Genomic DNA, 23,200 nt, shown 5'->3' with positions numbered 1-23,200 from the left:
ATAGAATCTGCATTTTAAAGATGTGAAATTGACAATTAGAGAAATTAAAGAAGTTATTGCATGCTAGGCACTAAGGAACTGATGAAGGTAGAATCTGAAACCAGACATGCCTGCTGAGAGAACATACTCTTAACCACTCACCTGTAATGAAAGATGTCTAAAACAGAAAAGGGAATTTAGAATGCTATACCTAGGACAAACTTGACCCCGTTTTCTCATGTTTTATCTAAAGCCTGAGTTTGTCTAATAAAAAAGAAAAATGAATCTGAAGCTTTGCTTCTTTCTGGTCAAATTCTCCATTTTTAAAAGATAAATAAAAACAAAATTACTAAGGCAAACAGAAGTACATAGATGGAGAGGAACCCTAGGAAACTTAATTAACTATGTAGACTATAAGTAAAACTAGGCATTGTGTTAGATAATATCTTCATTTCTTATATTATAATTTCTGCTTGTTCAAGTTCTGCCCTTTATTCAGCACTTGTTTCATTGAGTTTATCACCTTAGGGATCTTCTGATTCTATGAGTCAAGTGAGTCTTTCCTTTAATGTCTTCCCACAGCTCTTTATTGCTCCACAATAGTTTTTTTTATTGTTTTTGTTTTTTATTTTGTATTACTGACTCTACACATGGACATCCCCAGATGGTTAATACTGAAATCAGATGGATTATATTCTTTGCAGCCAAAGATGGAGAAGCTCTATACAGTCAGCAAAAACAAGACTGGGAGCTGACTGTGGCTCAAATCATGAATTCCTTATTGCCAAATTCAGACTTAAATTGAAGAAAGTAGGGAAAACCACTAGACCATCTAGGTATGACCTAAATCAAATCCCTTATGATTATACAGTGGAAGTAACAAATAGATTCAAGGTGTTAGATCTGATAGGCCTAGTGCCTGAAGAAGTATGGACGGAGGTTCATGACCTTGTACAGGACATTGTGATTAAGATTACCCCCAAGAAAAAGAAATGCAAAATGGCAAAATGGTTGTCCGAGGAGGCCTTACAAATAGCTGAGAAAAGAAGAGACGTGAAAGGCAAAGGAGAAAAGGAAAGATACACCCATTGGAATGCAGAGTTCCAAAGAATAGCAAGGAGAGATACGAAAGTCTTCCTCAGTGATCAATGCAAAGAAATAGAGGAAAACAATAGAATAGGAAAGAGTAAAAATTTCTTCAAGAAAATTAGAGATACCAAGGGAACATATCATGCAAAGATGGGCATAATAAAGGACAGAAATGATAAGGACTTAAAAGAAGCAGAAGATATTAGGAAGAGGTGGCAAGAATACATGGAAGAACTATACAAAGAAGATCTTCAAGACACAGATAACCATGATGGTGTGATCACTCACTTAGATCCAGACATCCTGGAGTCGGAAGTCAAGTGGGTCTTAGGAAGCATGACTGCAAACAAAGCTCGTGGAGATGATAGAATTCCATTTGAGCTGTTTTAAATCCTAAAAGATGCTGCTGTGAAAGTGCTACACTCAATATGTCAGCAAATTTGGAAAACTCAACAGTGGCCACAGGACTGGAATAGGTCAGTTTTCATTCCAATCTCAAAAAAGGAAATGCCAAAGAATGTTCAAACTATCACACAATTCCACTCATCTCACATGGTAACAAAGTAATGCTCAAAATTCTCCAAGCCAGACTTCAACAGTATGTGAACCGTGAACTTCCAGATGTTCCAGCTGGATGTAGAAAAGGCAGAGGAACCAGAGATCGAATTGCCAGCATCCGTTGGGTCATCAAAAAAAACAAGAGAATTCCAGAAAAATATCTACTTCTGCTTTATTGACTATGGCAAAGCCTTTGACTGCATGGATCACAACAAACTATGGAAAATTCTTAAAGAGATGGCAATACCAGGCCACCTTACCTGCCTCCTGAGAACTCTGTATGAAGGTTGAGAAGGAACAGTTAGAAGTGGACATGGAACAACAGACAGGTTCCAAATCAGGAAAGGAGTACATCAAGGCTATATATTGTCACACTGCTCATTTAACTTATATGCAGAGTACATAATGCGAAATGCCAGACTGGATGAAGCACAAGCTGGAATCAAGATTGCTGAGAGAAATATCAATAACCTCAGATATGCAGATGACACCACACTTACGCCAGAAAGTGAAGAAGAACTAAAGAGCCTCTTGATGAAAGTGAAAGAAGAGAGTGAAAAAGTGGACTTAAAGCACAACATTCAGAAAACTAAGATCATGGCATCCAGTCCCATCACTTCATGGCAATAGATGGAGAAACAATGGAAACAGTGACAGACTTGATTTTTTCAGGCTCCAAAATCACTGCAGATGGTGACTACAGCCATGAAATTCAAAGACGCTTGCTCTTTGGACAGCATATTAAAATGCAGAGATAGTACTATGTCAACAAAGTTCGGTCTAGTCAAAGGTATGATTTTTCCAGTACTAATGTATGGATGTGAGAACTGGACTATAAAGAAAGCTGAGTGCTGAAGAATTGATGCTTTTGAACTCTGCTGTTGGAGAAAACTCTTGAGAGTCCCTTGGACTGCAAGGATATTAAACCAGTCAATCCTAAAGAAAATCAGTCCTGAATATTCATTGGAAGGACGGATGCTGAAGCTGAAACTCCAATATTTTGGCCACCTGTTGTGAAGAACTGACTCATTGACAAAGATCCTGATGCTGGGAAAGACTGAAGGCAGGAGGAGAAGGGATCGACAGAGGATGAGATGGTTGGATGGTATCACCAACTGGATGGATGCGAGTTTGAGTCAGTTCCAGGAATTGGTGATGGACAGGGTAGCCAAGCCTGCTGCAGTCCATGGGGTCACAAAATGTTGGACATGACTGAGCAACTGAACCAAACTGAACTATTATATAGGTATAATATTAGATGACTAAGTAAGTATAGTCTACATGTCTACATGATTGATACAGTCTAAGGGCGAAATTTGTTCCTTTTACCATTTATTGGAAGATCGTTACATGCTAAGTACTTTGTGAATCTTCTCTGCCAATATTTCAAATAATGATATGGCTCATTATAAAGAAACAGGCTAACCGAAAAGCATAAATCGGAATAAGTCCATGCTATTAGTAAGTGTGAGATGGCAAGATTTGCATATATCCCATTTTTTAAATTACTGTATTTCACTATCCATTAAAATTAACTTGTGCCTGAAATCAAGTATATTGCGCTAACTCATCATTGAAGAATCTTTTTTACTGTTGGTAGCTTGATAGGGATTGCACTGAATCTATAGATTGCTTTGGGTAGTATACTTATTTTCACTATATTGATTCTTCTGATCCATAATATGGTATATTTCTCCATCTATTTGTGTCATCTTTGATTTCTTTCATCAGTGTTTTATAGTTTTCTATATATAGGTCTTTTGTTTCTATAGGTAGATTTATTCCTAAGTATTTTATTCTTTTCGTTACAATGGTGAATGAAATTGTTTCCTTAATTTCTCTTTCAGTTGTCTCATTTTTAGTGTATAGAAATGCAAGGGATTTCTGTGTGTTAATTTTATATTTTGCTCTGTATTCATTGATTAGCTCTAGCAATTTTCTGGTGGAGTCTTTAGGGTTTTCTATGAAGAGGATCATCTGCAACAGTGAGAGTTTTGTCATCTGCAAACAGTGAGAGTTTTACTTCTTTTCCAATCTGGATTCCATTTATTTCCTTTTCTTCTCTGATTGCTGTGGCCAAAACTTCCAAAACTATGTTGAATAGCAGTGGTAAGAGTGGGTACCCTTGTCTTGTTCCTGACTTCAGGGGAAATGCTTTCAATTTTTTACCACTGAGGATAATGTTTGCTATGGGTTTATCATATATGGCTTTTAATATGTTGAGTATGTTCCTTCTATGCCTGCTTTCTGGAGAGTTTTTATCATAAATGGATGTTGAACTTGTCAAAGGCTTTCTCTGAATCTATTGAGATAATCATGCATTTTTTATCTTTTAATGTGTTAGTGTGGTGTATCACATTGATTGATTTGCAAATATTGAAGAATCCTTGCACCCCTGGGATAAAGCTCACTTGGTCATGATGTATGATCTTTTTAATATGTTGTTGGATTCTGTTTGCTAGAACTTTGTTAAGGATTTTTGCATTTAAATCATCAGTGATATTGGCCTGTAGTTTTCTTTTTTGGTGGCATCTTTGTTTGGTTTTGGAATTAGGGTGATGGTGGCCTCATAGAATGAGTTTGGAAGTTTATCTTTCAATTAGAACAAATAATTTCACAATTGGTATGGAATTACAAAAAACCTTGAATAGCCCAAGCAATCTTGAGAAAGAAGAATGAAACCAGAGGAATCAACCTGCCTGACTTCAGGCTATACTACAAAGAAACAGTCATCAAGACAGTATGGTACTGGCACAAAAACAGAAACATAGATCAATGGAACAAAATAGAAAGCCCAGAGATATATCCATGCACCTATGGACACCTTATCTTTGACGAAGGAGGCAAGAATACACAATGGAGAAAAGACAATCTCTTTAACAAGTGGTGCTGGGAAAACTGGTCAACCATGTGTAAAGAATGAAACTAGAACACTTTCTAACACCATAAACAAAAATAAACTCAAAATGCTAAAGATCTATATGTAAGACCAGAAACTGTAAATCTCCTAGAGGAAAACATAGGCAAAACACTCTCTGACATAAATCATAGCAGGATTCTCTATGACCTACCTCCCAGAGTAATGGAAATAAAAGGAAAAATAAACAAATGGCACCTAATTAAATTTAAAAGCTTTTGCACAAGCAAGAAAACTATAAGCAAGGTAAAAAGATAGCCTTCAGAATGGGAGAAAATAATAGGAAGAGAAGCAACTGACAAATAATTAATCTCAAAAATATACAAGCAACTCCTGCAACTCAATTCCAGAAAAATAAACAACCCAATCAAAAAATGGGCCAAAGAACTAAACAGACATTTCTCCAAAGAAGACATACAGATGGCTAACAAACACATGAAAAGATGCTCAACATCACTCATTATCAGAGAAATGCAAAGCAAAACCACAATGAGGTACCATCTCCTGCCAGTCAGAATGGCTGCTATCAAAAAGTCTATAAACAATAAATGTTGGAGAGGATGCAGAGAAAAAGGAACCCTCTTACACTGTTGGTGGGAATGCAAACTAGTACAAACTATGGAGAACAGCATGGAGATTCCTTAAAAGATTGGAAATAGAACTGCCATATGACCCAGCAATCCCACTGCTGAGTATACACACCGAGGAAACCAGAACTGAAAGAGACATGTGTACCCCAGTGTTCATCACAGCACTGTTTACAATAGCCAGGACGTGGAAGCAACCTAGATGTCCATCACTGACGAATGGATAAGGAAGCTGTGGTACATATACACAATGGAATATTACTCAGCCATTAAAGAGAATGCATTTGAATCAGTTCTATTGATGTAGATAAAACTGGAGCCTATTATACAGAGTGAAGTAAGTCAGAAAGAAAAACACCAATACAGTATATTAACACATATATATGGAATTTAGAAAGCTGGTAACGATGACCCTATATATGAGACAGCAAAAGAGACACAGATGTAAAGAACAGACTGTTGGACTATGGGAGAAGGCGAGGGTGGGATGATTTGAGAGAATAGCATTGAAACATGTATATTATCATATGTGAAACAGATCGCCAGTCCAGGTTCACTGCATGGGGCAAGGTGCTCAGGGATGGTGCACTGGGATGACCCTGAGGGATGGGATGGGGAGGGAGGTGTGAGGGAGGGTCAGGATGGGGAACACATATACACCCATGGCTGATTCATGTCAATGTATGGTAAAAATCGCCATAATATTGTAAAGTAATTAGCCTCCAATTAAAACAAAAAAATAAATTAATTAATTAAATAAAATAAAAGCTGAAAAAAATTGAAAAATAGAATCTTTTTTAGTTCATTTTGGAAAATGATAGTTAACTCCAGTTTCAGGATAAACTTTAAAAATCAGCAATATAATTAGCTGAAAATCTTAATTTTTCTTTTATGTAGTGGCCAAGAACCAAACTCCATATATTGGCAAGATATTTATTTGCTTTAATGAGGTTTTGCCTATGTAGCATGCCACAATCTTTTTTTTAAAAAGCTTTTTAAATTTCAATTTTAAAAATTTTAAAATCTAAAGGAAATTTGTGGCAATTTACACACACACACACACATATACATTACATATAGTATTCTTGATTGCTTTTATACAAGAAAGCCTGATTTTTTTTTTTCTGAAAAAAATAAAGTTTATTAGTATGTTGAACATAAATACAATACTTGGAGCAACATTAATTTTTTAACTTCTCTTTTAAAATGAGAAATGGGTCTACAGTTTGTATGTTTAAAGCTAAAGTACTTTGTATACACATAATTTCAGTTTTTATAAAAGTCTTATTTCCATGAAGAAAATAAATTAATTCTGAAGTTCAAAAGTTTAAGCCTTACATTAAAAATTAAATTACTTGTGAGTATTGGTTGAATAGTATTTGCTTTTAAAATATAATATTAATATATGTAAATACAATAAAAACATTGAAATATATTGTCTTTCAATTCCTAATCAATAATAATATAGATTATCTGTGTAGACTGCTTTCAGGCTGAAAAATTTTTTCACAAATGCTAACTTTCCTGATATTGAAATTATATATTTTGTTTAAAAAAATAACTCTTTCATTCTAACCTTCTTTCCTAAATTATAGACTTGGGATTGGAAGTAGCATTACAGATCATTAGGTGCTGCTATAAACCCATAGAGAAATCACCTATATCAAAATTCCTAACCTAATTGACATCAAATATCTGAACATCTTGAGTGACAGGGACGTCAGCTGGTCAGCTGATGGTTCTTTCTATTTTGTTTAGCTGTTAGAGTTTATTTTTTTAAATTGAGCCAAATATTTTTTCTCTATATGTTTTATACAAACTCTATTCCCATTTATAACCTTTTGGATTATTGAAGTCATCTGTTGTTCCCTGTTTATTTTGTCATTTAGCTTAACATTTTTGGTACCTTGACTCCTTGATCAGCTGATATTATTTTCTTCAATTTCTTTACTGTCCTGGTAGGTCAATTCGTATGGCATCCTCTTTTCCTCTTACAAAGTCAGCCCATAGCAGACAGAGTAAATGACTGGTCTAATTAGAGATTTAAACTGGATACTTTGCATTTATGTATAGTTTGGCCTGCAATATTATTTTCACTTGGCAGTTCCACTATTGCCTTATTAGTCCACAGTAAGCATTTGCTCAGTTAGATCAGGTTCTTTCATAAAGAAACTGTTAATTTTGCAATTGGTTTTAGGGAATTAGTTCAGAACTTTGTTTATATCCTTAAAATTCAAACTTGCCTGGACCCATAGTGTGTGGAATTCTAGGACACTCTTGTTCTCTTTTTAATTACTCATTTCGGCATGCAATACAACTGCTATTCTTAACTTTCTGTCCTTCAGAAATTTAATGTGCCTGAGTATTTTGACTTATTACATGCAAAATAAAAAGTGATCATTTAATCTGAAGAGTCTCAGCTGTATTAGTATTAAATCTGCAGAGATGGTGGGCTCCTAAATGGTAGTTAACAATTTATTCCATATCCAGCAAAAACTAGTTACAGTTTCAGAAATACCACAATAAAAAAAATCACAGCGATTTCACTGAGGAAATGATTTTAAAGTTTAGATCTGAAAGATGAATACATTTAACTAAGCTAGAGAAACAGATGAGATAATAGAATATTCAATTATAGGATACATTATTGACTGATTTTATGTAAATGACAATAGGAAGGCTAAAAATTTTAAAGCAAGGGTTGATGAAATAAGATCTATATTTAAAATAAATCTTTGAAAATATTCTGGCTTTACTGCTTTGAATTGAATGAAGGTGGTGAAAGTGAAGATAGGGAGGCTGGGTAGGACTAGGTTGGTGTTGGTAGCAGAAGAGATGAAACAAATTGGATAAACTGAAGGGCTGTTAAGAGGTTTTATCCACAGAGCATGAGGGAGAATGATCAGAGGAAAATTAATAAGATATTAAAGATTGCTCCTAAATTTATAGCTTATGCAACTAGGCTGCTGGTAGTGTTGTTTGTAAAGACGGGTCACTCTGGAAGAAAAACTGCTTTGAGTTATGAGAAAGTAGATATGATGAATTTGTTTTGAACATGTTGATTTTGAAATACTTTCAAGATGATATATTTCAAGAGTCATAAAAAGCTATATACCCTTTTGTAAAGAAATCACGTCTCTGGGAATGTAGCCTAAAAAAACAGAGTAAAATATGGGAAAAGTTATGGCTGAAAAATGTCCATTGCAGTGTTTATTATCAGTAAGAGAAACTGGAAGCAATGTTAATTTTCAGAAATTGAAGAATCATTTAGTAAACTTCTGTCAACTTAATGGAATATTAGTTAGCCAATTAAATGTTTGTTTAAAAAACTAAGTTGTAAAAATAGTTAGAATAACTTGTACATTACAAATAAAACTGAGTAAAAACAAATGAGTATGAAATAAAACTGAGAAAATACATGAAGTTGCCCAATTCGTATACATTTCTTTTATTTATTTAAAAAGAAAAAAATTAAATTGTCAATTTTTTAAAATATTTCAAATTTAAATACAATTCTTATTTCTCAAGATTATAGTTTGTTTTTAAGTAATATTTGCATTCTTCTTCCTGAGGTTAGAAATATTTAGAACATAACTTTTTTTACAAGAAGATATTTAAAATAGTCTTAAATAACTCTTAAGATCTCTTAGGGTAGATCTTAAGAGGCCGATCTATTTTATTCTTAATCATAGTCATAAAATTTCCATGTTAAAAAAAGAATTTTATGACCAATAAATGCATGAAAAGATGAGGTATCACCTCATATCAGTCAAAATGGCCATCATCAAAAAAATCTACAAACAATAAATGCTGGAGAGGATGTGGAGCAAAGGGAACCCTCCTGCACTGTTGGTGGGAATGAAAACTGATACAGCCAGTATCAGTACCGTACTGTACCATGGAGATTCCTTAAAAACTGGGAATAAATCTACCATATGCCCCAGCAATCCCACTACTGGGCATATACCCTGAGAAAACCACAATTCTAAAAGACACTTGTATCCCAGTGTTCATTGCAGCACTATTTACAATAGCCATAACATGGAAGCAACCTAGACATCCATTGATATATAAATGGATAAAGAAGATGCGGTACATATACACAATGGAATATTACTCTATGATAAAAAGGGATGAATTTGAGTCAGTTGTAGTGAGGTGGATGAACCTAGAGTCTATTATACAGAGTGAATTATCTCAGAAAGAGAAAAACAAATATTGTATTTTAATGCATATAAATGGAATCTAGAAAAATGAAACTGATGAACCTATTTTCAGGGGCACAATAAAGACACAGATGTAGAGAATGGACTTGTGGACACATCAGGGAAAGGAGATGGTGGAATGAATGACAAAAATAGCATTGATATATATGTGCTATCATGCATGAAATAGATAACTGGTGAGAAGTTGCTATCTAACACAGGGAGCCCAGTCTGGCGCTCTGTGAGACCTAGAGGAGTGGAATGGGGAGAAAGTAAGGAGGCTCAAGAGGGAGGATATACATATATACACATATATATATATATACACATATATATATATATACACACACATATAATTATGACTGATCTGCATTGCTGTGTGGCAGAAACGAACACAACCTTGTAAAGCATTTTTCCTCCACTTAAAAAATAAAAAAGAATCTTAGCTGATATTAGTTACATTTAAATTAATCCCCTCTTTGTGTGTTTGTATGTGTGGTAATGTGTAATTTTAATGAACTAAGAATCTGAGTGCTAGACTGCGTGCTTAGTCTCTCAATCATGCCAGACTCTGCAACCCTATGGACTGTAACCTATCAGCTCCTCTGTCCATGGAATTTTCCAGGCAAGGATACTGGAGTGAGTTGCCATTTCCTACTCAAGAGATCTTCCCAACCCAGGGATCAAGCCAGCACCTCCAGGAGCTCCTGAATTGCAGGTGGATTCCTTGCCACTGAGCCACCTGGGAAGTGCTGCATAGATTTCAGTTGTATCATTTAGTTCTAAGATCCAAGAGTCTTTTTTTCAAATTTAGATACTTATATTTTTAAATTGTAAGGATTTTGCTTTCAGGACCAAAGAAGAAAAAGAATCTATATCTTTCTTAAACTAATAGTGAGATGTTGAAATTTTAATTTCATTTTCTGTTTTAAAGTTATAAAATTAAATATTAGCCAAGTTTTACTGTCATATTTTACCAATAAATTTGTTAACATCAGTAGCATTATTTCAGTTTGTCAATTGGCATAATTTATCACTGTAAAACTCAGGGTTTTCTTTAAAAATTGTCACTTTGGAAAATGGTTTATTTTCCATTTTTTAATCTATTAGACAGTCATAATGAAGCTTTTCATACTTCGAAGTATTCATTTCAAATCTTACATAAGCTAAGAATATATTCAAGAGTTAAGACATGAAGTTTTATTAAACTGTATATAAGCAACTGACATTATATAATTAATTATAAAGGCAGTGATTAAGAATTGACAGTTTGTTTTGAGCAAGGCTTTTTTGATAATTTGTTACAAATTATCTAGAGATTGTATCATAATTTCTGTTTTTGGAAACTTGTGCCTTCTTAAGAACCTTCAATATGAATTAATTTGGGGAATTTTAATGGCAATTAAATTCAATTGGCAACTGAATTCAAATGGTAATTAAATTTTAATGGCAATTTAAATTAAATTAAAATAATTGTAAATTTAATTCTTTAAGAAATGTTTTCCACATTTTAGGGTAAAAATTCTCTTCAATTTATTTTGATACATTTTTATACAATTTTATAAGAAAGTGACATTTTAAAATGTACACAAATGTTGAATTAATTTTCTTCAGAGTGGAATTTTTTTAGTTTCTAATGATGCCTAGATAATGTCTTAAATCAAAAGTGCCATTAAAATTCCCCAAAGTAATTCATATCGAAGGTTCTTAAGAAGGCACAAGTTTCCAAAAACAGAAATTATGATACAATCTTTAGACCTTATGATTTTGAACCCATGAAAGATAATCATTTAGTTTATATATATTTGCTGTACTTTGAATTGTGATGAACTGTGGGCTAAAAGCTGGTGTTCCAGTTAAAAACAATCCTAATATCCAGTTATCTAATAATTTTTGGATTTGAATTATTTTGATGTGCTATTACAGTAGTCGGTTCTGAATCATGTTCCAAGATAATTGTTGAAGAAGATGAAGGAGGAGGAGAAGAAGAAGGAGGAGTAGGGGGTAGGGAGAAGGAGAGCAGGGAAAAGAAGAAGAGAGTAAGAGAGAGACAATGACAATGACAGTAGTCATGGATGATACAATAAAGTACAGTTACTCTTTATACTGCATTCTGTAACTACTGGTGGTGATCATATTTATGAAGACCATGTTAATGTATAAGATAATGTATGCATGTTTTAGAATTTACTTTGCTATCAATTTAAAAAATCACAGCTAATGGATAGAATTAAGAAATTAGAAGAGGAGGGTAAAATGGGAATTTAGGATTAACGGATAACACCACTATACATAGAATAGAACAATAAGGTCCCACTAGGGAACCATATTCAGTATTTGTAATAACCTCTAGTGGGAAAAAATCTGAAAGGAATATGTGTGTGTATATTGATGTTGTTCAGTCGCTCAGTTGTATCCAACTCTTTGCGACCCCATCCCATGGACTGCAGCACATTAGGTTTCCCCATCTTTCACCATCTTCTGGAGATGGTGAGAGATGGTGTGTGTGTATATAAGTATGCCTCTCCTAGAGATGGTGTGAGATGGTGTGTGTGTGTGTGTGTGTATGCATATATATATACATATGTATATATTTGGGCTTCCCTGGTAGCTCAGCTCAGCTGGTAAAGAATCTGCTGGCAATGCAGGAAACCCCAGTTTGATTCCTGAGTCAGGAAGATCCCCTGGAGAAGAGATAGACTGCCCACTCCAGTATTCTTGGCCTTCCCTGGTGCTCAGATGGTAAAGAATCTGCCTGCAGTGCAGGAGACCTGGATTCAAACCCTGGGTCAAATCTGAGTGACTAAGCACAGCATAGAACATGTATATACATTGTATATATTGCATATGTATACATGCATACATACATACAGGCTTCCCAAGGCAGTGTTAGTGGTAAAGAAACTGCCTGCCAATGCAGGAGACAGACAAAAGAGACATAGTTTGAATCCCTGGATTGGGAAGACCCCCTGGAGGAGGGCATTGCAACCATTCTAGTATTCTTGCCTAGAGAATCCCATGGACAGGGAAGCCTGGCGGGCTACAGTTCATAGTGTCACAAAGAGTCAGACATGACTGAAGTGACTTAACACACGTGGCCACATGCATATATATATACACACACACACAGACACATGTATGTACATATAACTGAATCACTTTGCTGTATACCTGAAACACTGTAAATCAACTATATTTTCTGTTAAAAAATAAATTGGAACTGACTCTCCCTCCAGCTCCCAAAAGAATAAACTGCAAGTAAAATTCAAAGCATAATTTAACTATTTTAAAGATTATCCCCCCAACATCAGGAAAATTAACCACAAATATTGAAATTATTATTTTTAATAGTATATATTAAATGTCATTGCTATTTTTTGCACAAAATACAGTTCTTACAATGTACCATGTATACTGATAGTAAAATTGACCAAGAAGTTGAAAATTTAATTGGGAAGGCCTCTAATATTTCACAATTTTCAAAGCATATAGAGATAGGCTTGCATATTGATTTTGGTTCCTTTCTTACTGCATGACAAGTTAAGCATCAATCTCCTTTCTCTATATTTTATAAAGTCAAGACAAAGTCAACATATTTCAATTATTTTAAATGTCAATTTATTTTAAACATTATAAATCATCTATATTTCATGTATTTTATCAGCACATGACATAAACATGGATATGACACTGCATTCACCAAAGATAATCAATAAATTAAAAAAATATTTTGCATGTACTTACTTGAAATAAAAGAATATGCCAAGTGAGATAAGCAGTGATGCAATAGATAATACATGTCCAATTATAGTCAGGTAAAACAAATTCAGTGCAGTCTGTAATTTGTATGAATAAAAAATTAATTAATGCTAATATCAATGCTATAGTTCTACATGTGTATAAGTCCCAAATCAATAAAATAATATCTGTTTTTAAAAACATGTGATCTGATAAATTAAGCCTTTAGCAAGCAAGCAAGTACTGAATACACTTTGAATGAAGAGTATCTATAAAAATTTATCAAGTGATATCAAAATTTATAAATTTCTCTTTTTAGTTAAGAAATTAGAAGTCATATTAAACATATGAAGAAATAAATTTATTGATCTAAGTTTATAAAATGTGAAAGCAGCATTTTAAAGTTTGGAGGACATTGACAATTTTCACTCCATCAGTTTGTGCACCTTAAATTGATGATTTTTGTTTGTTTAATTTAAATGCCAGGTAAGGCTTCTTTCCCAACTAGGTTTCTTTTCTCCATTTGACAAACTTGATACTCCAAAACAATCTCAATATAATAATGTATAGGGGCCTCTGATCTGTACAAATAAATTATTTTTCTTGGTTTTAACTTTATCTCTTTGATTTTTATCTTTATTCTATTATAACTTAACATTTTAATGTGTATTTATAGATATATGTTCAAACCCTTCTCTGAATCAATAAAGAGTACATGATTTATAATGAGAGCTGGCAGTTATCAAATGCTTACTATAGGCTTGTTAGTTTTCTAAATATTTTCCTTGTATGTAGTCAATTCCTATGAAAACCTTGAGGATGGGTTCATTATCCTCATTTAGATGGGAAGCGGCTGAGGCAGATGTTCTAGTTTGCCCAGGGTCACAGTTGATAAAGAGCAGAAACAGGAAGCGAGAAACCAGAACTCAGTTTTAATCACTGTGACAAACTGCCTCCACATACACACAATGCAGATATGTGCAGGAACTCTGTATCAAAACTTTATTGTTGTGGCAAACTATGCTAACCCTGACTTTAATGTATGATGGGCGTTAAAAGTGGGAACGCCAGTGAGGTGACCTAACTGAGTCACGATGAAAGTCTTTGGCTGGGACAGATAGGTCTGTTTAAACCCCGCTGGGCTTGTCTTGTTCTCTTGAGCACAATTCCTGAGTGTAATTATAGGAGTTCCACCACAGATGAAAATTTCTTTTTTCTTACACTTTTAAAGTATGTTTACTTTGGAAAATTCTAAATTACAGCACTGAGACATTGACCTGTAAATAGACAACTACCTAGCTGGATTGCTTCTTCAGTGTAATGACTGAATCTATAATAATTATTTCTATGAAGATATTTTTCACAACTGTTTTTATTATGAAAAGGCTTTACAGTGGAATGAATGAACACCAGCTAAATTTTCTCTGATATTGTATCAGTAACTAACTTTTAAAGTAGATAGTGTAAATTCAGTTTGAATTTATAATTATTACGTACCTTCACTTTCTCATGTGTGTTAACATTACATTGGGTATAATTCGTCCATGTTCTGTTGCTTGCTGGATGTCTAAACCAGTTTCCATCTTGGTCACAGATTTTTGTAACTTTTTCTTTAAAATTGAAAAGGAAATAGTAACTTAGTTAACCAAGGGTTTATTAAATAGATGCCAAGGAGATTTGTATATAAATTTCTGCTTTTACCTGAAGGATCAAAATCCTGAAAGTAATCAGGGCAGTGCTGCATTGATTCTGTTCCTGCAGCAACATCATTCCAGCACAGCCATCCATCCCAGGTTCTGTTACAGTAAATGCCTTAAGGAGAGAGTGAAAAGTAGGGCTTACTAACCTCCCTCTAGTTATACAGAAACACATGAAGTTTTCATGCTTGACTCACATGAGGGAATAGAGACTGTCTACTGAAAATGAAGACATCATATAAAATCTTTGTAACAATTACTTGGATTATTCACAAAGTAATTTTAGAATAACTAATTGTTAAATTTAGAAATATCTAAACAAATATATGTTTAGCTTTAATTCTCATATTCAAAGGTAGCTATTTGTCCAATAAATTACATGGTCTTTGCTGGTTTTCCTTAACCATGAAGTATTCGTTAATTAGTCCCTTGAATTTTGAAATTCAAAAAATATGGGAAATTGGAAATGTGTTTTATTTTAGAAACTGTATTCTTAGGGCAAGTTATAGTATTTTTTGAAGTGAACAAATGAACATTCCAATATTTCCTATTTTACCACATTAACCCTGACACACACTTATTTAGGGCCCTCCACCAAATTCTAGCTCTTATTTTCCTTCCTTTTCTTGTCAAATGAAGTAAAAGTGTTTAATCTCACATTCTTTTCTTACCTACATTAAGAGAAAGAACCTCTTACAAGAAAAAAAGTTTAAAGGCATAGAGAAATAAAATGACTAAAACTTTCTAAAGTTATATAACAGTCCGTAATCAAAGAGGGTAAATTTTTTGCCATAAGCACACATAGATAGAAACCTGAATGTTGCATGAGCTGTTTATTATTATTAACAGATTTGCACAGCAATCTCAGAATCAATCTAGGCCTCACAGAAGTAGAAAACATTCTGTTGGCCTGAAAATCTAAATAATTCTAATTAAAAATAAAACTTATATAGTCTGTTTTCCCTCCTGTGCTTTTCAAACTCTTTATTTAAATAGCTTGCATCCACATTATTACCAAATAAAATGCATTTTGTGGCCTGTCAGAGAAAATTTTCCTGATCCCATTTTAGAAAGCACTTTAGACAAGTCCTTACAGAGCTCCAGAAGACTCCACAACACCGACTACATGATAGATGGAAAGGTCTAGAATTTTCCCAGCTGTGTTATATGGCATTTGAGGGAGACATGAAAAAAGTTTTCCTTTAAAAAAGCTTTTGTGGCCAAATAGATTTGGAAAACACAAAGTTAAACACATTTCTTTATGACAGGATTTTTTTACAGTATTTAAAATTATAGAGAATGTTATGAATCTCCAAGAGGAAGATTTATTATGTAGTGATCCTAAACTTTATCACAAAATTATTTTACTATAAAACCCTCATAAATATATTCCTATTATTAAGAAATTACATTGGAAGCTAGCTTGTACACATATCTAGATCATTAGGAAGGCATTAATTCAATAATTTTAAACTAATAACACTTAGACTTTAATGGAATAAAGGTGAGAAACCAGATCAGTTAGCATGGAATTTGTATACAGATTTTAACTATTTGATAATGCAGTCCCTACTGAACTAATATCAGACAGTTTGTCATTGTCTGACATATTTTAGAGATATGTTTTAGTTGGATATATTTTGTAATAAAAATATTTGGACAGATATATCAAACTGCTTTGAAGTTGGACAATTTATATTGGTTAGATTAAAATTCCAAGAGTTGATCAATATGGAAAAATTGCTTTTTTTTCTCTTTCTCACAAGCAAGTTCATTTTGACACTTACAAATATTAACAGTAACCTACTTTTAACATATCATGTATACAACAAGCGTGTTTTATATATAAATATTTTCTCCCAAAATTAAATTATTTGTTTCTACTGATTTAAAAATATCTAAAGTCTTACATTTTTCTTTGTTTCATGATGAGTTTTGCATTTTATATTTTAAAGATAATCCCGTCTTTAAGATTGCCAGATAGAAAACATGGTGTTTCTGTGCTCTGGGTATTGTTTTTGGTTTTGCTAAATTTGGCAACTCTCTTTGTGCTGCTCAGAATTAAAGCATATATGTGACACTTAGTAGGCCTCAATAAATCTTTAAAAATACCTTAAAAATATCTAATGGAAACAGACATTCACGAATTTCATTAGCTTTGCTACGAACTGTACTATATACATAGTATGTGTTATGCAAAAAAAATTGTCATTTTATTAAGCTCCTATCAAGAAGTTTGTGAAAAAAAAGAAATACAGATCACATAAACTGAAGATCAACTGTCATTGATTTATTTCAAGACACATACTTATTCTATATTTTAAATATCTTTATACTATATAAAAAATTACTAAAAATATCCCTGTCACATATATTTTTATTAGAATTTTTAAAAAGAGGTAAGATGCATTGCGTAATAAAATGTTCTTCACAAATAATTAAAACTGCACATGTACTAGAAAAACTAGCAACTAACCCATTTTTAAGAAGGAAACTAAGGGACCTGCAATGATGTAATGGGGTAGTTTTCTTATAAACTATGTCAAAGGTATTTAAAATTGTCACGTTTACCTTCTGTTTGTTGAACAGGGTCTTGCATAATCTTTTGGTAACATTCATATTGAGCTGTCATGATTTTGTTTCTAGTAACACCCAGCTGAATTAAGTCACTGGGGTTCTCTTCTTCGGATTCTGCTATAACAAGAATCTAAGGAATTAAAGAAAATAAAATTTCAGAATTGTGAGAATGTTAGAGACAGTCTGTCACAGTGAAAAATAGTTAAGTACAGTGATGTACTGCATGGTCAAAAGACTCTGGGGGGAACTTCCTGACTTTCAGTGTTTGCCAATTTCCATGGTGTAAATATCCCACCACGTCCAATATCTACCACCACCAAGAGTTGCCAGTGGCAGCACTGGGAAGTACAGTCCATAGTTCCCCCTCAGAGCCTGTGGGGGCCAGCTCCAGGCCAGCTTTCTGGAATGCAGACAGCTGTATTCAAACTCCACCTCTACTTTTTAACCTGGCAATGTAGAAATGATATTTAACCTCCACCCCACCACACAGCCCCACCAAAACCTCTGCTTTCTTATTGTAAAATGGGTTAAAATAGTATCAAGATAATGAAGGGGAAGTATCTGGCACATGGTAAATGCTCAAAATTGTTGCCATTTTTATATTTACATTTTGATAAAATAATGACAAATAGTTCATTTATGCTGTTGGTTAATAAGATTTTAATTGTATGCACATCAATAAATGTTTTGGACAAGGTCTATATTTATATTCTTCCACTTTAGCAGCATTATTTTAAGCTTCACTTACACTTTAATTTCTACATGACTTTTTTTCCTTGTTTCATAGCATGAAACCTATATAAACCTCTCTTCAACTTTATTTCTTCTCTTTTGCATTATTCCTATCTATAGGATAGGAACTGTTTTCCATAAACAGTTATCTTTCTATTCCTATGTTGATTCTTTATTCTTAATTTTCTTACTGCTGTTCTCAAGCAGTAAATTGGAGTTAATTTAAATGTAAAATAAATAGTAATAGTCCCTCAGTGTGTGACACTACTCTAGTTTCCCCATCACCTCACCACCATTCAACATTAACTTTTTCATTCTTAGATTGGTTTTAATTTCTTAACAAAGATTTATGCAGTTGTTGTGCTGCACAAGTTAAAAATGAAATTTACAGCATCAAGGAAAACTACTTTTCTCCTGTTCTCAGTTTTTAGAATTGCATAAAACCAATATCATTTTTATTCTTACTTTAAAAGTCAGATATGCATGTTGTCTGAATGAATTCAAGAGAAACGGTCACAATTCCTTAAATTACAGTAATCGGGTTGGTAATCTGTTACAGAATTACCTGCAGGGAACCAGCTTTGGCCAGTGTAGCTCACTGGCAGGCTCAGCTGAGGGTGGGAGCCTAAGAAACAGGAGTCCTGTTTCTTGAATTCTAGTCTGTTTACCTAAGATAACATCTGAAAAGTGTAGAATTTGGACTTCTCCTAGACTTGAGAATGTTTTTAAATACAAATGCTAATAGGAATGCAGTCGTGCTTTTTTCCCATTTAAGTTTTCTATATTTTTCTTGAGTCTCTTTGCTTGACTCTTCCTGGGGTTTCCTTGGAAACACCACAGGAGAATTATTTGCTGGCACAGAGTTAGATGAGATTATGTCTCTCAGTTTCTCATACATATGATAAGAGTATTTGTTGTTGTAGTAAGAGTGTAGTCACTGCTTTAATAAGGGAGAAAAATGGGGACAAAATATTTCTGTAAATAAAAGTAACATTAAGTGTATAAAGCATACAGCCCCTCTAGTACAGCAATTGCTTTTTAGTGATCTTCAGTCTACCCTCCACTTCCAGCCCCACCTCCCCTGCATATACATGCAGAGGCATGCAGGAGTGCACATACTCACATACACATCTGCCCCAAACTTAGCATCAATGCCTGTCAGAAAACGGACATTTAATACTTATTTGAATGAATGGATGAGGAAATTAATTTAAAACATAATGATTGTCTCCAAAATGCTTTTCAGTCAATACAAGTCATTCATTTGGCAGAATGGGAAGAAAATCAACAGGCTGGAATTGCTTTTTTAACATAGCTAACTCAGAATCAGCAGGTCTGATTGAAAATATTTCATCTATTATGTATGACTGTGCTATACAGCCATTCCATTTTTTTTTTTTTAAACTCTGGTAATTACTTTCCCCTGGTGTCTGCACTTTTATATCTATCATACTTCCTTGCTTTGATACCACCCTTCCCAATGCAACATAACACTAGGGTGCCTATTACAGGGCTAAAAGCCTAAAAAGGTACACTGAAAGAAAATGAATTATTGCTGTATTGATTAGATATAAAAGTGCACTTTATTTATGCATCAAATAACTATATGTATGTAATTTTGTGTTATTAACCTTTATCAATGATGGGTATATTAGAAGTTAAAACAGAAACAATCATAGGTAGGGGGATACTTTAGAGAAATTTATGCTTACCATGAAAAAAGGCAAGAGGAACAGAAAAGACAGGAAACATTTTTTCTCCATCATTAAAGCCAAAATGAAATATGCTATGTATATAAATCAAACTGCAATAGAAAAGAAAAATGTAATCCAGTAATATATATGAAATAAATATACATGGCTCTCAGTGGAAATTTATTTTAAAACTCATGATAAAAATAAATAAATAAATAAAAACTACATGATAATTTTGCTTTAAGGATTTGATTAACAGTTTTATGAATTACAAATATTAAGAGCATAATAGTTTAAAGTACTAAAGAGCTAAATTAAATACATTTTAATTTAATTTAGTTAGCTTTTCAAGCAGCAAAGCCTCTTACAGATGTAATTTTGAATAACTAGAAAGCATCTTTTTTTTTTTTTTTTTTTTGGTTTCTGTCAAACATCAGCATGATTCAGCCATAAGTACATGTATGTCCCCTCCCTCATGAACCTTCCCATCCCACCCCTCTAGGTTGTTACAGAGCCTGGGTTTGAGTTCCCTGTGTCATAGAGCAAATTCCCACTGGTAATCGATTTTACATATCCTTATCTTTACCAAAATTTGGATAAAAAAATCAGGATAAAATGATAAAAAGTATCAGAGTAAAGTCTCACAAGACATAAGAGCACAACTTTTGATAGCATATTTTACTATAAAGCTTATTTATTGCCAATAAGTATTAATCTTATTTTTAATTTTATGACTCTTCAACAATTTAAGGGAAGAATTGAATTTGGGCCCATTCCTTGAAAGCTAGCATCCATAAGTCATAAAAAATGGACTTTAATAGAAATTACTCTTCACCACAGGATTCACTTTTTATAATAAAAACTGTTCCCTAACCCGTCTATATTATTAAAATAAGTTTAAAGGATATGGACAATAGTAAATAAAAGTGTTTCTGTCAAGTGTTTGTAATGTTAGATATAGATTCCTGCTAACTTCTTAATTCTAAGAGGCAAACATTGAAGGAGTGAAGTGTATGGCACTTACTCTCCAAAAGTTCCATCAGCAATCTACTCTGGTAGCATTTTCATGAAACATAAATGACCATGGTTTAGTCATAAAATATATTTATTTAGCTGAGTTAAAAATATTTTCCAAAGGAGATAAAAATCTAATCAATAAATGTTTGCCAGTGAACTATGAACTTAGATTTAATTTCATTAGGAAATGTGTTGTGATTTCTATTACAGGGCAAATGTTAGAATAAGAATTATAAAAATATCTTCTTCATGTTACTTATCATTTGTAATATTGCATGCAATGAGAGCACACTATTAACTAGCACACAGAATCTGTGCCACTGCCTGACCTCATCAATGACTTACCTAAAAGAAACTTCTCTTTTTATTACAGCAATCTTCCAAATAATGTTTTCTTTTCAGTCAGATACACTGGGCTTTTACCATTAGCTGACCTTAAAAAAATACAACCAAAAAACAAAGTATTACATTAATTTTAGGTTAAAAAAACATGTTGTAATAGAGAGAAAACAATGAATCAAAGTTTTTGCAATTTAATGATTAATGAGTTGATATTTTAGTTTTTATTACATTGTACCATGAGAAAAATCTAATTTTCTGATACTTACATTCACAATTGTCTCCAGACTCAAATCACATTTTCTCTTGGATCATATTCAAAATTGTCTTGAAGAATGTCTTAAATCTGGAGGTCATGACCTGAAATATTTATATAATAATTTTATCTCAATGAACAAAATCATTTCCATGATAAATTAAAATTTTCAAAGAAAATGCCACTAGTAAGATGATATTTTTATTAAGCTACTCTGATTTTTTAAAATCTCTTGCTTACAATATTTGAGTTTTGTCACAAATATTTGTTGTTTTTCATTATATGGAGAAGTTTATGTCAATTTTCATTCACCCAGGATGGTTGAAACACTGAGCAATTGACTATTTTACTTAAGTAAACATCAAAAAACTAGAATACAATAAAAGAACTTTTAAACTAAACTTTTTTAAACTTCCTTTGAATAATTTGAGCTTTCCTGGTGACTCAGATGGTAAAGAATCCATCTGCAATGTGGGAGACCTGGTTTGATCCCTGGGTTGGGAAGATCCCCCGGAGAAGGGAACGGCTACCCGTTTTATCTAATATTTATTGGAATGTGTTAGTCTTGGTTATTTGAATCTAATTCCCTAGCTGATGTGGTTCCTCACAGACAGAAACCACCTTGATCTTTCTTTTCTTTGTATCTGGAATAAATGAAAAAGTGAAGCAATAAAGTACTTTAGGAGTTTAAGCTTACAATCAGGAACACTAATCGTAAATATTAGTGAATTATCATTTCTTTTATTAGAAGACTGTAAGAAGTGTTTGAATCTATACTGACAGTGAAAATTGAGGGGAAACTTCAGCATGTTTACTTCTTTACAAAATAAAAGTCCTTTATTCAGTTTTTGAGTTCAGTGGTTGCTTGGGTATTTGGATTGAATAAACAGTAGTTTACTGTACTGTCTTTGGAAGTCAGAGCTTAAGCCAAATTTAAAACATTAGTAGTCCACATTTTTTCTGTATTAAATATGTATAAAATACAAAGTTGCAAATGAAAATGTAAAGGAATATTATTTTATTTGGAAATCAGATTTTTATGAAACAATGCTTTGATTTACACAATGCAGGATTAAATTATCCTCAATGTGTACATGGGCTTAAAAATTGAAAGAAAAGTTGCCTCAAAAAACATGTTTGAAGTTTTCCTATATCCAACATATTTAGAAAACATTTCATGCAACACTAGCAGCTATTTTTGTTGCTTAGTTAATGGGTTTCAAAATCAGAGCTCCAAAAAATACCCTAGTGGAAATATCTGTTAGTTCAAAGGATCCTCCTGGCACCAATAATTAAGATGAGTTTACTCAACTCACAAAATATTGATCAGTGCAAGTAATTTCACTTTTATAGCTTTCTTACTTCAGCCTATTCCCTAGTGATCAGGAAAGTGGGCTACTAGGAACAAGATTATATTCTGCATTGTGTAAATTTTTAGCATTCCTAATCCCTGGTTTTATTAAACTTTGAAGCAGCAAGTTTGGGTGGCAGTTTCTCAACAACATGGTGGATACTTACTCATACTCTTTAGATCTGGTAATGTCTATTTCATGCAGTGATCCAATTTGCTTGAATCATCTACCCTACAAAGGATTTATCAAATTTCCTTCCTGGCAGACACATGGCACGAAAATGCTAGTGATGGAAAAATCACCCCTTTTACCAAGATGCTTACATCTCACATCAATTCTTACATCAATAATGTAAGAATCATGACTCGACATACAAATAATGCCACTGCAGATACATCTGAGGGTCAGTTTAGATTAAGCCTCATATTTATGAGTATAATGGCACAATTATTGTCAGAAGTAT

At 33.1% G+C, this 23,200-nt stretch overlaps 1 protein-coding gene across 4 annotated transcripts in view; it reads right to left on the bottom strand.

The window, feature by feature from the left end:
* Positions 1 to 23,200, bottom strand: part of CALCRL (calcitonin receptor like receptor) — a 130,591-nt gene that overhangs the window by 30,193 nt on the left and 77,198 nt on the right. For all 4 annotated transcript variants that reach the window (XM_043894109.1, XM_043894108.1, XM_043894112.1 and 1 more), the window contains 7 exons: positions 21,399 to 21,489; positions 21,136 to 21,224; positions 19,792 to 19,883; positions 17,342 to 17,477; positions 14,775 to 14,885; positions 14,571 to 14,683; positions 13,080 to 13,171 (listed from right to left, as the gene is read on the bottom strand). In XM_043894109.1, coding sequence (XP_043750044.1) covers positions 13,080 to 13,171; positions 14,571 to 14,683; positions 14,775 to 14,885; positions 17,342 to 17,477; positions 19,792 to 19,845 — 506 coding nt within the window. In that variant the 5' untranslated portion in view covers positions 19,846 to 19,883; positions 21,136 to 21,224; positions 21,399 to 21,489. The remainder of the gene's footprint in view (positions 1 to 13,079; positions 13,172 to 14,570; positions 14,684 to 14,774; positions 14,886 to 17,341; positions 17,478 to 19,791; positions 19,884 to 21,135; positions 21,225 to 21,398; positions 21,490 to 23,200) is intronic.

The sequence above is a fragment of the Cervus elaphus genome, chromosome 33, assembly GCF_910594005.1.
Source record: "Cervus elaphus chromosome 33, mCerEla1.1, whole genome shotgun sequence".
NCBI classification, from domain to species: Eukaryota; Metazoa; Chordata; class Mammalia; order Artiodactyla; family Cervidae; genus Cervus; species Cervus elaphus.
Note: the sequence above shows the minus strand (reverse complement) of the source record. Positions and strands in the feature narration are given on the sequence as shown.